Here is a 16009-nt window from a genome sequence, read left to right as displayed (position 1 = left end):
AAATCCATGTCGATGAAAAAGATCCAAGAAAAGTTTAAAGAATAGGATCTCAGTTGGCACCAAGGTTGAAGGAGGGTCTTTCGATATTTCTCTTGGCGAACCTTGATGTATATGCATGGAACCATTCTAATATGGTATGAATTGATCCAGAGGTAATGTGCCACCGTTTGAATATCGATCCCAGGCATAAAGGGGTTTGACAAAAATGCAGGGCCGTAAGCGGAGAGAGAGCTATAGACTTAGCAGAGGAAGTAGAAAGGCTCCTGGACGTCGGACTAATTCGGGAATCCTTCTACTCAGAGTGGCTAGCAAACCCGGTGTTGGTAAAAAAGCCCAACGGTAAATGGAGAACATGTGTGGATTTCACCGATCTGAATAAAGCGTGTCCGAAGGATAGTTTTCCCTTGCCAAGAATCCATCAGTTGGTCATCGCCATGGCAGGACATGCCTTGCTCAGCTTCATGGACGCAAACTCCAGGTATAATTAAATTCTCATGTATGAGCCCGACCAGGAGCACACCTCTTTTATTACTGATAGGGGACTCAATTGCTATATCAGAATGCCATTTGGTCTTATCAACACCGATGCCACTTATCAAATATTGGTAAACAAAATGTTCAAGAAGCAGATTGGAAAGACAATGGAAGTATATGTGGATGATATGCTCGTAAAGTCTAAAAAGGCGGAAGATCACATCGCCCGCTTACCTCAGATGTTTCATATTCTGAGAAAGTATAAGATGAAGCTAAACCCGTAGAAGTGTGTACTCGTTGTGGAATCAGGAAAATTCTTGGGATTCATGGTCAACCACCGGGGAATTGAGGCTAACCCGGAAAAAATCAAGGCTCCGTTGGACATGAAATCTCCCACCAGCGTCAAACAAGTACAAATCCTGACCAGGAAGGATTGCGACCCTAAATTGATTTGTCTCAAAGTCATCAGATAGGTGCAAAGAATTCTTCAACGCAATCAAAGGAAGGGAGAAGGATTTTTTGTGGACCCCTAAGTGTGAAGAGGCTTTTTTGAAAATCAAAGAGCAGTTGGGAAATCCTCCAATGTTGGCCAAGCCAGAAGACAGAGAAACATTGATTCTTTACTTGGCGGTACCTGAATACTCCATCAGCGCGGTGTTGGTGAAGGAAGAAGCAAGCCACTAGTGGCCCGTGTACTATGTGAGCAAAAGGTTGTTGGATGCGGAAACCAGGTATAACAATATGGAAAAACTAGTGTACGCTCTTATTCTTGCGGCACGAAAGTTAAGACCATACTTTCAGGCTCACCGAATAGAAGTTCGCACCGCTTATCCGCTTCAGCATATTCTACACAAACCCGAATCATCGGGGAGAATGTTGAAATGGGCAGTAGAGCTAGGACAATTCAATTTGGAGTATTGTCCTCGCACGATAATCAAGGGACAAGCGCTGGCTAATTTCATACTTGAGTTTGATGCTGAAGTTGATGACAAGGCCATAGTGGTGGCGAAACCTTCCTCGCAAGGAAATTCTCATGATGGTAAGAGGGAGGGACTCCCACACCCTTGGAGGATATTACATGTCGATGGGGCCGTGAACAACAATGGATCAGGTGCCGGGATTGTCTTGGTCACTCCGGAGGGGCACCGTTTGATGAGTGCTATCCATTTCAAGTTTTATGTCACCAACAATGATGCTGAGTATGAAGCTTTGATCAACGGTCTAAAATTAGCTCTGGAGGTTGGGGCCGTGAATCTGATAGTTCAGAGTGATTCCGAATTAGTTGCGAACCAGGTCAACGGAGGTTTCCAGGCCCAGGGACCACGGACGGAGTTATATATGAGATGTGCGCCATGCCTATTGAAAAAAGTTAAAAGTGCCAAGCTAGAAAGCGTTCCGCAAGAAGAAAATAGTAATGCGGATGCTTTGGCCAAGATGGGGTCACAGATGGACAGCGTCCAACTTGGACAAATCCCTTTAGGATTCCAGGAAATCCCGAGTATTCCGGAGTTAAAGGTATTTCAGATGTAAGAAGTCCTGCGAGAAAGCTGGATGACCCCTATTCATAACTATATTCAGACAGGAGCTGTACTAGAAGACAAACTACAGGCTCGACGCCTTCGGTACCAGGCTGCAAAGTATGTTGAATATGATGAGATATTATACAAGAGAGGATTTAACCATCCACTGTTATGTTGTGTGGATATGAAAGAGGGAAATTATATTCTCAGAGAGGTGCATGAAGGGATTTGTGGCAATCACTCGGGGGGTGGTTCGTTGGCATTAAAAGTACTCAGACAAGGATACTACTGGCCAACTATTAGAGAAGATGCCTTCAATTTTGTCCGGCCTTGTGATCGTTGCCAGCGATTCGCCAACTATTCCAACGCCCCGACATCTACCATTACCTCATTGGCAAGTCCCTGGCCTTTTGCCATGTGGGGAATCGATCTCATTGGAGAGTTGCCCAAAACAAAGGGGGGTGTGAAATATGTCGTGGTAGCTGTGGACTACTTTACCAAATGGGCAGAGGCTATGCCACTGGCCACGATCACGGTAAAGAAGATAAGGGATTTTGTTTTCAATTCCATAGTATGCAGGTTCGGTATCCCCTATAAACTCATCTCGGACAATAGGAAGCAGTTTGATAGTAAACAGTTAAGGAAGCTTTGTGAGGAATTGAAAATCAAAAAGGAGTTCGCCGCAGTTTATCATCCGCAAAGTAATGGTCAGACGGAGGCTATAGACAAAATCATAAAACATACCTTGAAGGCAAAGTTGGAAGAGAAAAAAGGAGATTGGCCAGAGGAGATGCCCATGGTCCTCTGGTCTTACAATACGACTCCTAGATCGACTATAGGAGAAACCCCATTTCTGCTGACTTATGGGTATGAGGCCATGGTTCCCGTGGAGGTAGGAGCTGGATCCCTCCGGAGAGACGTGTTTGTTGAGGAAGATGCAGAAGTTAAACAGAGGCTTCACTTGGATTTGTTAGACGACGCCCGAACAAACTCTCAATTAAACCTTGCTGAATATCAGCAGAGAATCGCAAGGTATTTCAATAAAAAGGTAAAATATGTGCCGTTCAAGGTTGGGGATCTTGTGTTGCGAAAGGTTATGCCTAACACTATGATAGCTCATCATGGGGTGCTTGGAGCTAATTGGGAAGGAGAATACAAGGTCAAAGCTATACTCTGGAAGCGAACCTATCGCTTGGAAGATCTGGATGATAAACTTATTCCTCGAGCGTGGAATGCGGAACATTTACGGAAATATTATCAGTAGGGTGTGGCTATATCCCTCTCATTTTCATGCTTAATTCCTATGTAATAGACTAGTAGCAAATAAATTCCTCCTAGCCTAGGGGTAGTACATGTGACTGCGAACCTTGGAACTAGCAGAAAGATAAAAAAATTCAAATAATTTCCCCATAGAGCATAGTAGCCATGGGACTGGTGTAATTTATACACTAGAGCGCATTATCAATAAAAGGAAAAAGTTACTTCAAATTGCTTTATCTGCTTGGCATGAAAATTTTCATTTAAAGAACACCAGAGGCGCGCCCTATGTTAAGGCGCGCCCTATCGAATAACTGTTACTTCATAATTTAGATAACATAGTATGCATAGATGAAAGGACGTGCCTAAAAAAAACTGACGACAAAGGAATAAACGTATATGGCTAGTCAAATAAGCTAAGGCAAAAGTCCTCCAAATTAAGGCGCGCCCTTGGGCCGGCACTTTAGTAAATTATTGGAAGGGAATCACTGATAAGAAAAAGTAATTATTTGCAAAAGAAATAAGGCGCACCCTCATTTCTAAATGCTACGAGAAAGGAGTCCATAGATCTCAATGATATGGGGACAACTTTGAGATCACATAAAAAGAAAAACACCCACAAATGTGCTAAATAAATATTCTCCAAATATCAAAGGGCGCGCCCTATAGTAACATAAGTCATAACGAACTGACTGCAAATTTATGGAAATATGATATAAGGGCGCGCCGTCATGGAAGTATGAGTCTCATGTTTTTGGAAACATAAAATGGCCAAGAAAAAGTCGAAGTGCCTTAACAAATTTTTATGCATACTGAAAAAGATAAAATCATATTAAGCCATATGAAATGTCATAACGTAAAAGAAAAAGAGTAGCAAAAAATAAGTCATACAATATTGCACAACATCAAAAGAGGGCTGGCTCCTCAGAAGTATTTGAAACTTAAGTACGAATGCAGGATAAACATAAATCAGGGCGCGCCCTAAGACTCGTCTGTTGGGGGAATGGTTTGAAGAGGAACAGTAAGATCGTCTTCAGGCGCGTCCTTAGAGGTTTCCTCTCTTGGCGCGCCCTCATCTTCTTCCTCTAATCCAAGCTCTACCCTCCTCGCCTTGATTTCAACAGCATGCTCCTTCTTGAATTCTATTATCTCAGCAACCGTTTCCTCCCCAAACTTCTCAAAAGTGTAATTAGGGTCATTGGCCACAAAACCAATCCTGTAGAAGTGGAAGCCACTGGCAAATGCCTCATCAGTCATTTCCCTCTTTTCATCAGGCCAACCCATTTTCTGTTGCTCCTCAAGATACTCAATCCTCAAGTTGGCTCCACCAAGTTCAGTGTGGAGAGAGCTAGCCTTTTTGTTGGCAATCTCCAGCTGAGAAGTAAGATTGGCCACATCGTCCTTGAGGGAAGAGATTTCGGAGTCCTTGGCTTTAATATCTTTGGAATGCAGAAAATCCTTGTCTTTAAGGGTGTTCTTCAAAATGTTATTTTCACCCTGCAGCCTCTCAAGGCGCGCCCTCTCTTCAAGAAGCTTGTCCACCACCCGGGTGGAGTGGACGAATAACTGGCAGGATGCTTTTATAGAAGCACGAGTGGCCTCTTCCAAGTCCATGGCTTTCCACTGTTCCACTTCTTCGTCTGAAACGTGAAGGGAACCTATGGGGCCGAGGGAATTTAAAGCAGCAGATGAGCCCGAAGGCGCGCCCTCTGTTCTATGCCTTTTAGGCGCGCCCTGTTTATCCGTGAGGTCAATTACGGGCCTTTTCAGGACAGGAGTTATTTGAGGAATGGGAGTTGGATTTGGGATGGATGCCTGTGCTACAGGAGCATCTTTCTTCGGCTTAGGCTTAGGTTTGTCACCAGGGCATGCCCCGAAGGATTTGGGGATTCTTGGAGGAGCCATTTCTGCATAAAACATAGAATGTGTTAATTAAACGTGACAATAAGGTATGCTAAGCAAAGCAATAAATAAAGGTAATTGATAAAGATAACATTGATAAATATGTATAAAGTGTTACGCCTAGAGTGAAAGGGCGCGCCCTAAGGGGTGGAACGATTAACCATATTAACAGGAATTTATATCTAGTATGCTAATACAAAAGCAAACAGAAAGAAGGCTAGGGCGCGCCAGTTAGAGAAAGGCACGCCTTTAGACTTTGTAATGATTGAACCTGGAGGATCTTGGCCTTGAAAAGAGCTGTCTTTTGCTTCATCCTCTTCTTCTTCAGCCTCTTCTTCACTATCTAGGTCAATGACACGGGAAACAGGGGCACCTTTCCTAAATTTTACGTATTTACATTTCGTTCCTACTTGGTCAGAAAGAATTCCGACTCGCATCAAATTGGTCCGGGTGACTAAGGTCTTTAAGTTCCACCTGTCAGCAGCCACTCTGAGAAGGGCTTCAGCTCATTTTTTGGGCTCGCCCTTAAGTGGTTTGGCCACTGGTCTGTCTGAAAAACTATAAGGATGTAAAAAAAGGAAAAAGGAACATATAAATAATGTAGGGAAAAGAGAAAGAAAGTGAGCACCCTTACTTGGTGACTTGTTGTATCTTATTCTTAATCTGGGAACATCATACAAGTAAAAGAAGTTTTCCGTCCAGCCTTTTTCAATGGGTGAGCTTTCCAGAGGAGATACCTTTCTTGTTATGCTGCTTGTCTACAACCAAGTAGTAGTACCCGTGGTCAGACTTTCTCAGGTTAAAGAGATAAGTGACTTCAGCCATTGAAGGTTGAGGAAAACCCAGGTCCGTGTAGAGAATGAACGGGGCCAGTATAAATTTGTAACTATTAGGAGAGAGTTGGAGTGGAGCCACGTCATAGAGTTCTATCATTTCCCTAAGATAGGGATGTAAGGGCACGCCTATACCCAAAGATACCAGCTTAGGGCTGGTTACCATCCTAGGGATTTTGAAGTTCCTCCCATAGTTGAAGATATGGGGCCGCATCATGCTTAAAGGGTGTGCCCATATGCCTTCCATATCATAAAACTCCATGAGCCATTCTAGTTGCTCATCTGAACAAGCTGAGGATAGGCCCACACAGAAAATCTTCCCATGCTCCTTCCTGAAGCGTTTCTTCACAGCTTCATTGCATGGTTCGAATTCATCCCAGTCAAAGTCTAATTCATTGTCAGAAACTTCCCAGTGTTGGAAGGGGATTGGAGAAGGTTCAAGAGAGGTGGAAAATTGGAAGGAGTCCTCATCAAAGAAATTTGCTTCATTCGAGAAGTGGCGATACATTTCCTTTAGGCGCGCCCTCAGAAATAGGAGAGGTAGACGCGCCCTGTGTTTGTTGTGGAGATAGGCTTGGAAAAACAGCCCTGTAGGAAACTTTGGAAGGCCCAGCATCTACATTGACGCCCTTCTCAATACCCCTATACCTGTCAGCGTTCAAACTCTCGAGCCAGTCATCGTCGTCCAGTTCGGTACTAGTTGGGGCTGGGGATCTATCCTTTTGGACTAGTTTCTGCTTCCCGTGTCTACGAGTTAAAGGAATGTTGTTCGTGGAAGAACTGTCTGAAGAATCTGCCATCAAGGTACCCTTTTTAGAATCTTGAACAAGGCGCGCCACCCGGTTCAGAAATTCAGGGGTATGGTGAGCGTTTGGAGGCTGAGGGTCAAAGTAAGTGTTTGGAGGCGAATAGATTCCCAAATTGATAAGGAAATTCTTGAAAGGGTGAAAAGGAGAGGACGCGCCCTCATCTTCCAGCTGTCAAGAAAACCAAAAAAAATGTTGAGGGCGCGCCCAATTCGAGAGAATGAGATACGAAAGTATGAAGGAAACAGAAAAAGTAGGGGTAGGCTTAAGAGAATGGTATTTTCTATGATCTATGTCAGCTTCCTTCCAAGACAAGTCATATACAAAGAAGGCGCGTCCTATCAATCATAGAATCTATAAAGACTGCTATTAAGTATGAAGGTTATGCTATTGGAAGATTAGATGACAATGACGTTGCTGAAAATAAAGAGGACGCGCCTTGTATGAATGTAAAGGCGCGCCTTATCATAAGATATATGCTTTTAGTTTTAGGGGTAAACGATTGAGATTCCTAGAAACATAAAATTAAAAGTTGGACCCAATGATTTTGGATCTAAAATAGCAAAAATTCGAAATTATGCATAAACATACACAGATACATACATCATTTTATGCATATCATCAAGAACAAAAATGGGAGATGAAAAGGTAACATGACATGCAATGTGATTTACTTAACGAAATTCAGAAATACAAGAAGTTTTTCATACCTTTTTGAATGGAGAAGAAGTTGATCGGAAAAGATTTGGAGAATGGTAACAGAGAAGGCCGGTTCTGAGCAAAATAGTACCGCTGGGGTTGAAGCTTTTAGATAGAAAGAGAAAGTGAAAAAAGGGGGGAGAGCAAAAGTAAAAGAAAGTAATTGATTGTGACTAGTATTTATAGTAAAAAGAGGACAACTGTCGAAATCAATCACGTTAATCACGATTCCCGAAGAATAAGGGTAACCATTTTAAATCATTTCAAATCCTGGGACGCGCCCTCATGAAGGCGCGCCGTATTTTGTTATCATGACAGTATTGAATTTTAAAGGCAAGCTAGAAGGCGGACCCTGTTCAGGGCGCGCCCTGTAAAAAAGTATTGGGAAATTTGTTTATACGAATTTTGGTAAAGATGATGAAAAATTCCAATTCCATTTTCAATGGCATGGAATTTGGGGTGTAGTTGTTATGCCCAAAATTTGGTATAAACAATATTCAGATTGAGATTGATCAAAATAGTTAAAATTGAGGAAGAAATGCCTAAAATTAAGGAACATATAAGATTATCTTTTCATAAAAGGATGCAAGGCGCGACCTATTACTGTGGAAATGGTAGGGGATTCCTAGATTGGGTCCTTCCAAGAGGCAAAACCTGGGGCGCGCCCTGAGTTGATAAAATATTTTAGGAAGACTTCAACATGATTACTTGGACGGGCTCTGTGGAAGATTCAAGGAAGATGAAGATAATTATGACTAACCTATTTGATGCAGGCACTCTATTGAAGAACTCCTTCCTGTAGCACATCTATAGGAAAGGCAGTGTCCGTGGTTGGAGACCTCCAGGGGTATGCCTGGACTGAAGGCCTCCTCCTGTGGTCAATGGGTGTCCTTATTGGGGATGTGGGGTGAAATCCGGTGTGTGCTTTGGGAGCTCTGTCTCTGTAGTCAACGGGTGTCCTCGTTGGGAGACTTTGGAGTATCCTGCACTTTGCACCCAAAAGCTTGGGATCACTTGTCCTGCAATCTGGTAGGGGCTCCTTATCGGGGGACAATGATGCGTCCAACATTTGGGGTGAACCACAGCAATACCTGCGTCCGCAGACTAGAGAAACAGCTGGTAGCGGAGGGTTATCCTTGGCCAGGGAGATGCCTTATCCGTGAAGTTTCGAAGCCGCGGACGAGCCTTGGGCCTTTGTGGTTGGTCCTCATCGGTGGACATTCCTAAAGCTTGTAGAAGACGATTTTCAGTAGGTTTCCTACTAGGCCTCGGGATAAGAAATCTAAGCCCATTAGGTTTCTTGGTCCCCAAGAACTACGTGGGCTTGATCCCCTATAAATAGGGGTACGTAGGCAAATTGTAAGGGGTCAAAAGCGAGAGCACAAAGGAGCCACCACTAACCCTAAGCAATCTCAGCCCCCAATAATCACCACCACCAAACACTGTTCATCTTTTCTGACGAATACTGTTCATCGGATCCACCGGTTACTGTTCACATTTCCGACAAAGAACCACCATCACAGATCTTGTTTCCGGCCACAAACCTCAAACTTTGTTGCTCCCAAATTCCTCCGTCAACACTTGCAACCCCAGGAACATTAATCAATTAACAAAAACAACATACATGTATTCAAAAATCAAAAATGAATTTCAAGCACAAGAACACTAAATTCGATTTTTACCAATACTTATTCTCAGATGTTGAAACTGGTATCAATAGATCGGCCCTGAAACAAGCTTCAAATCGATTACTAGAACATCACAAACGAAGGTCTATAGCTCCTGGAATCATCAATCAAAGATAAAGAACAAAATATCACCCCCATTTTTGTTCTTGAATTTTTATTTTTAATCAAAAATAAAATAAAATAAAATGGGCTATTTATATTACCTGTAAAATTAATACCCTAAAATCAATTTAGGGTGTTTTTATTCCCATAATTAAAATAATTAAGCCCTAAGATTATAATTACGGGGAATAATTTTAAAACAGTAAAATATAAAAATTCGTATCAAAATTCTCCAAAATTTGCGAATAATTCAAAAATGCAGAAATACCGGGTATTTGGAATGCGAATGATTTTACAAAAATAAAAACACAAATTTTGTGGGCTTTGATGTCTTGGTGGGGTCCCGGTCTTTTTATTTTTGAGAAACAGAAACGATTCCTAAATTAACAGAAAACCCAGAAAATCCATAAAACACATTCTAATGCACATAAAATGAAATAAAACGAGTAACCCAAATTAATACGCATCCAAATTAAAGATCGATTCATATAAATGCATTTTAAAACACGTAACGAGTATCCTATTGGATCATATCAGATCCAAAAATAGGTTACTTAGCCGCTAAGTAACTATAAAATGATACAATTTAATATCTTATTTGGATAATTATCAAAACTGGGCTTCTTATAAAATACTTTATACGAAGATAATGTAATAATATCCCGTCTCTCAATAATACGGGTTTTGTTGATCTATTAAAACGTTTATCGTATCAAAAAATTTTCGTCGAGACGCGTACAGGTTAAACCGTAATCCGGATCGAAAAAGTTATAACACGGAAAATGTTCAGAATATCCAGATTAGGTTAGGAAGGAGTTTTTCGAAGTGTTTCGGGTTGTAAAAATGTAAAACTGTTGAAGTTGGACGATTCCCGGCTTTATAAAGTAGTTTTGTTTTATAATTACTCAGAAAATAATTTATAAATCCATAAATAATTGTAAAATCATATAACAGTCCAAAAATTACCAGAAAAATAGCATAATTATCTATATTTTAATATGAACATAGAAAAATTATAATATTCAAAGAATATCATATATAAACATCCAAAGCATCAACTCCAATTACCAGATAATTCCCTAAAATTCACATAAAATCACATAAACAATTTCAAATAATAATAATAATAGTATTTGAAAATATGGGATATTGCAGGTATTATGCAGTTTATAAGCATTTGAATTGATAATAGAATATCAAGATTATGAAACAGGCATGCATATAAATATCATATCAACATGCTCCAATATATCGCAAGACTTTGCTAATAATAACCATGCACTTATCTTAAGATAATGCATCAATATATTACATCACAACAACAGTATAATGGGTAGAAAACTTGCCTGAGCGTTCCGAGGTAGACTTAAGCTTAGAGTGGGTCCAGTAACCTATGAACAACAACATAAGTCGGATTTAGACCACGATCGCTTAAGAAACTAGTCAAAACTCACTCATACCCTAACGGTCGCTTATACGCTTAATAATTTGCGTTAATCGCTTGCGTACCCTCGGCTCCACTAATTTTAATAAATTAACCGTTATAAATTTTAAGGCGACTCTTTCGCAAATAATCTACCAACTGACCAATTAATCTTACATAATTGTTTCGTACTCCAATTAGTCATTTAAGGATCTTAATCAAGGTTTCAAAGTAAAGCGAGGGGTAATGGTTTGCTCGGGAAATGCCGTTACTTAAAACGGTCGTTTCTCCTAAACCGTACATCGGATCCAAGCGAACCACATATCAAAATGAAGCTTACGACACGATCTAGCTAAGAATGGCAAAGTTATAGATTGGTCAGTGAGCTTTCTGTCCCGAACACTAAGTACAAGCAGTTGAATGAAAATGGGCATTACAACGGCTATATTTACGCGATTACCAATGTTTATACTACTCTAATTAACCACAAACCAACTCTTAACCATCAATACAACCCAACTTCATCTAAACCTTATCACATCAGTCCATAACCTCAAGATTTTCCAACTCATTCAATCACAAATATGAGCTACTAACTATACTTAAGATTTATTAACCAACAACCAAGATTCATAACCCAAAATCACTACAAATCCAACCAAAATTTAAACAAACAAGAATCATGCTTCTCATAAACTATATTAAGCATAACAACTCCTATTTACTCAAAAGTAAAGCTAGGGTATGAGGTTTTACCTTCCTTGGTGAGTAGAAGTAACTAAGAAGCTTGAAATAGCCATTGAAAGTCCTTACCGAAGCTAGCTCTAACCAAAAACATAAGATCAAACAATATTAATTCTTGAAAATACTATTCACTCTCTTCTTCAATGTTTTATTGAAAAAGATTGTGAAGGAATTTGTGGCTTAGATTCCTAGGATAGCCATAACTAAGTACAAAGGACCTAGGATAATTACCTTACAAAATAACAAAGCTTGGATCTTGAGTTTAGAATTTTTCTCTTGTTTGAAATGGGAAAAACCGAGAGCTTTTGCTCTTCCTTTTTGCTTTGCTACTTTTAGGATTTACCAACAAAACAAATCTACTTGTCATGGTTATGTCATCATGATTGTGTCATCTTTTAACACATGCCTACTCCTTGTGGTGTGATGACATCATCATTCACTAACCTCTTTGATTAACCCTTAATTACTTGGCTAATGACCGCTTATCTGTTATACGGTTCGCTTAACTTTCGTTCTCGTTCGTCATTTTAGGGATCATATCCGGGATCTTATTACTTGGATTCCCCTATCCTTTCTCAATATTTTATATTCCTTTTATGATCCTCCCTTATACTCCTTGAATTTTAAATCCTTTTAATCATGTTACCTTATACTCAATTTTTTCGCTATCTGGTGGATTTTCGGGAAAAACTCAAAGTGTCTGAATTCAAATTCTGACGATCTTTACGTACCCTCATATACATTATAGAGTGCAAATATGATCTCAAAGAATCCATTAAAGAACCCTTTCATAGGGTGGTTTGACAATTTTTATTAATCAGCAATATCAGCAACAGTAACTATTCATCAGGGTTTCAAAATTTTCCAAAAATTGGGGTTATTACAGTCTCCCCTCCTTAAAAGGATTCCATCCCAGAATTAGATAGAAAATGGCTGGGGATACTTTTCTAGCATTGCACTTTCTAACTCTCATGTCAATTTTCCCACATTGAGGTTCTACCACCAAACTCTGACTAGTTTGATAACCATGTTCCTAAGTACTTGTTCCTTTGTGATTCATAACCCTCACTGGTTGCTCCACATAGGTTAAGTCTGTCGGAGGTTTATATGTTCATATTCCCCTATGTGTCTCGCCTATGGATCATACTTCCTTAACATTGGTACTTGGAACTCATTGTGAACTTGTTGCAGGTTCGGGGTAGGGCTAGTTCATTTGATAACTTCTCAATACGTCTTAATATATCCAAGGGTCCAACAAATCATGGACTTGGCTTTCCTTTATTTCTAAACCTCATTAATCCTTTCCACATGGATACCTTTAACAGCACTAGGTCCCCTATTTCATACTCTTTGTCCTTTCGAGTCAAATCAGCATTCTTCTTCTGTCCATCCTGGGGTTGCTACCATCCGTCCTCTGATTAGATCCACTATGTCTTTGCTCCTTTGGACCACTTCGGGTATGAGCATCTTACGCTCTCCAACTTCTTTTCGATACAAGGGAGATCAGTATTGTCTTCCCTCACGGATCTCATAAGGCAACTTCTCGATACTGACATATCATCTATCTTTGTAAGAAACTCGATACATTCTAAGTGATCATTCCAAATTCTTTGAAGTCTATCGCATAGACTCTCGTCATAGCTTCTCTAATTTATGACTGCTAGACGCAATTATACCCCAAGTCTTAATTCCCCGTGGCTTGGGCCTAACAATGCCTAAGAAATGCCTATTCAAAATCAACACAAAACTCACAAGCAAATCTGGAAAAATTTTCAGGATTCTATCCTAGCCTTTCCACATTAACTCCCACTTTAAAACCACGAATTAAATCTCAACCAAGGAAAAATTTACTACTATAAGACTCTAAATTAAGGTCTCAACCAATAATGGAGATCATCCATGCCCTATAGTACCAACATGCAAAATAAAACTTAACATGCAACTCAAGATGATCATTAAATTTAGTTCGACTAAACAAGAGGGTTATTAGCTCATAAATTTGACTTAAAATACTTAATTTATAAATCCATAAATCATTGTAAAATCATATAACTGTCCAACAAATACCAGAAAATATCACAATTATCTATATTTTAATATGAACATAGATAAATTATAATATTCAAAGAATATCATATATAAACATCCAAAGCATAAACTCCAATTACCAGAGAATTCCCTAAAATTCACATAATCACATAAACAAGTCCAAATACTAATAATAATAGTATTTGAAAATATAGGATATTACAATCTACCCCCCTTATAAGGATTCCGTCCTCGGAATCAGCAGAAGAAAGCACTAAGCGTCTTGTTACTAACTTCCCAATCTTGCATAAGTAATTTTTCTTAAATCTCAAATAATGCCTGGAGTCCCTGTATAACATAATGATCGCGGGAGCTTCCCCCCTTACCATTGTTCCTTCCACATATCATTTGACCACTTTTTCAATAGAACCACTTTTACTGATTGCGAGAAAGAATAGAGAGAAAGATAGAAAGAAAGAAAAAGAAAGAGAGAGACAAATAGAGAGAGAAATAAAGAAACAGATTGACTTCGGTATATGCCACTGATATTATAACCGCATCGCAGTCCACAGTTGCTCTTGGTAATCCCATCACATAACTCTGCTTTGACTTGACCATGATAACTCAGCTTAACTTGATTGGCATACCTTCGAATAATTGAGATGATAAAATCATGAAATTTTAAAAAGAAAAGAATTTGATATCATAAAGGGACCAAAATCGGAATTTGAGAAAAAATATTGTTGAAATAAGAGAATAACTGAGAGATCAATATGATCAAATGAACTTGGTATTGCGTGCCCAAATTAAGACACTACTAAAGGTTGTTAATCTCCATGTATTCACAATACACACAAGTGATGGCGTCCCATCCAACTCCTATCACACAGAGAAAGGGATACCTTGTGCCCCCTGTAGTTAGGGTTGTTCATCTCGGTCAGAATAATAGAATATCCAAGGAATTTTAAAATCGAATGAATAAAACTGAAAAGATTTCAAAGCTGATATTTCTGAAGGAAATGAAATCCAGAGAAAAAATTCTGGCACAAAGTGAATAAACGGGTGTTAGGGATTATGTCTTCTAACTGATAGCCCTTTTTGAGAGATGTCAAAAGAAGTTATAGAAAGAGAAGGTATTGCCAAGGTCTTAATACTTATCTTCTATTTGAACTCTTCTGTTGACTCGCCATCTGATTCTAGACACTTCTTCATGTTCCACGAATATCGATAATATTCATCGTCATCAAATCATAGTAGCCTCGAAAGATTCCACCATAGAAGTTACAGCTTCCCAGAGTTCTATCCAAATCATCATAATCATCTCAAACGAATCTGCCTTATCTTAACTTAATCGTTGGTACTATATCCGATAGTCCAACACGAACTCGATATGAGCTCAAACGTTCTCACATAGCTATACACTCCTACACACTCTCATTTCTAGTTTACTATAACCTCATCTCTGATACCAACCTATAACTCCCCCAAATCCGGGGTCAGAGGATTTGGTCGTCACTATGAAACCTCAATCCAGATTAACCTGATTAATCAATAAACAAATGCCAGCGGAAGGTATTTAGCATAATGACCCCAAACTATTCCAAGATATTTTAAAGTTACAATTTTAGAAACAAGAATTCCAAATTCCGTAAATAAATTTTCACTTCCTTTTAAAACTCTTCTCAACAAATTCCAATTCAATACTAACCCGCTAGTATAACTTCAAAAAGAAGTATACTAGGCCTTACTACAAAATAACACAATTATAATATAATATATTATAAATAACTTTACACAATAGAACTTACACTAGTTCACAAACCCTGGACCAACCACCTTCCAAGAGCTTTTTCTTTGCTTCCTCGAATTACGCGGCTAAACAGCGCAAGCTAATCCTTACTGGAGGTTAAATTTGAAAACATGCAAGTATAAGCGAAAACAATTCTCAGCAAGTTCATTATAGCATATATAGTGTCGTTTCGATATAAAACCGACATCTGCATCAGAGCGGAATATTTTAAAATCATAATTGCTGAAACAGAAAATTTATTAAAAATCGGATAATTGTTTCCCACTGTATTCAAAACTCTTTTTGATATTTTGTAGCGAAATGCTTCAGCAATACTTTGAATCTTGACGAGAGCAAAGCTCGTAAAATAATGTTTACGGAAATAACGTAAACAGTAATAACAAGAAACAATGATTATAGATTGAATCAAAAACTTTATTCAAAACCGAACTCTTGAAATGAATACTCATTTTGCCGTCATATCAAATTAGATATCAATATGAACTTTGATGCTCACAACATCCCGTACTGAAGTCAACATCAATCATCTATACTAATACCACCTTTGATATTTAATCCAAAACAGAAACAGTTGATAAATCATTTATTCTATGAATATAAAAAATGATATGATAATTTAGATTGGGATCATTCTCCGACGGACGTACTATCACATGTTGATCAGCCCGTGTGATAGTACAAGGTCATGATTCATAGAAACATGTCCCCAAAATACGAGAACTC

At 39.1% G+C, this 16009-nt stretch overlaps 1 protein-coding gene across 1 annotated transcript; it reads left to right on the top strand.

Moving 5' to 3' along the window:
- The first annotated feature begins 1215 nt into the window (after positions 1-1215).
- Positions 1216-2004, top strand: LOC141718471 (uncharacterized). Its single transcript, XM_074520857.1, has one exon. The coding sequence runs from the start codon at positions 1216-1218 to the stop codon at positions 2002-2004; it is 789 nt and encodes a 262-aa protein (XP_074376958.1).
- The last annotated feature ends 14005 nt before the right edge of the window (positions 2005-16009 follow it).

This window comes from Apium graveolens, chromosome 4, assembly GCF_009905375.1.
Source record: "Apium graveolens cultivar Ventura chromosome 4, ASM990537v1, whole genome shotgun sequence".
In the NCBI taxonomy this organism is placed as follows: domain Eukaryota; kingdom Viridiplantae; phylum Streptophyta; class Magnoliopsida; order Apiales; family Apiaceae; genus Apium; species Apium graveolens.
Note: the sequence above shows the minus strand (reverse complement) of the source record. Positions and strands in the feature narration are given on the sequence as shown.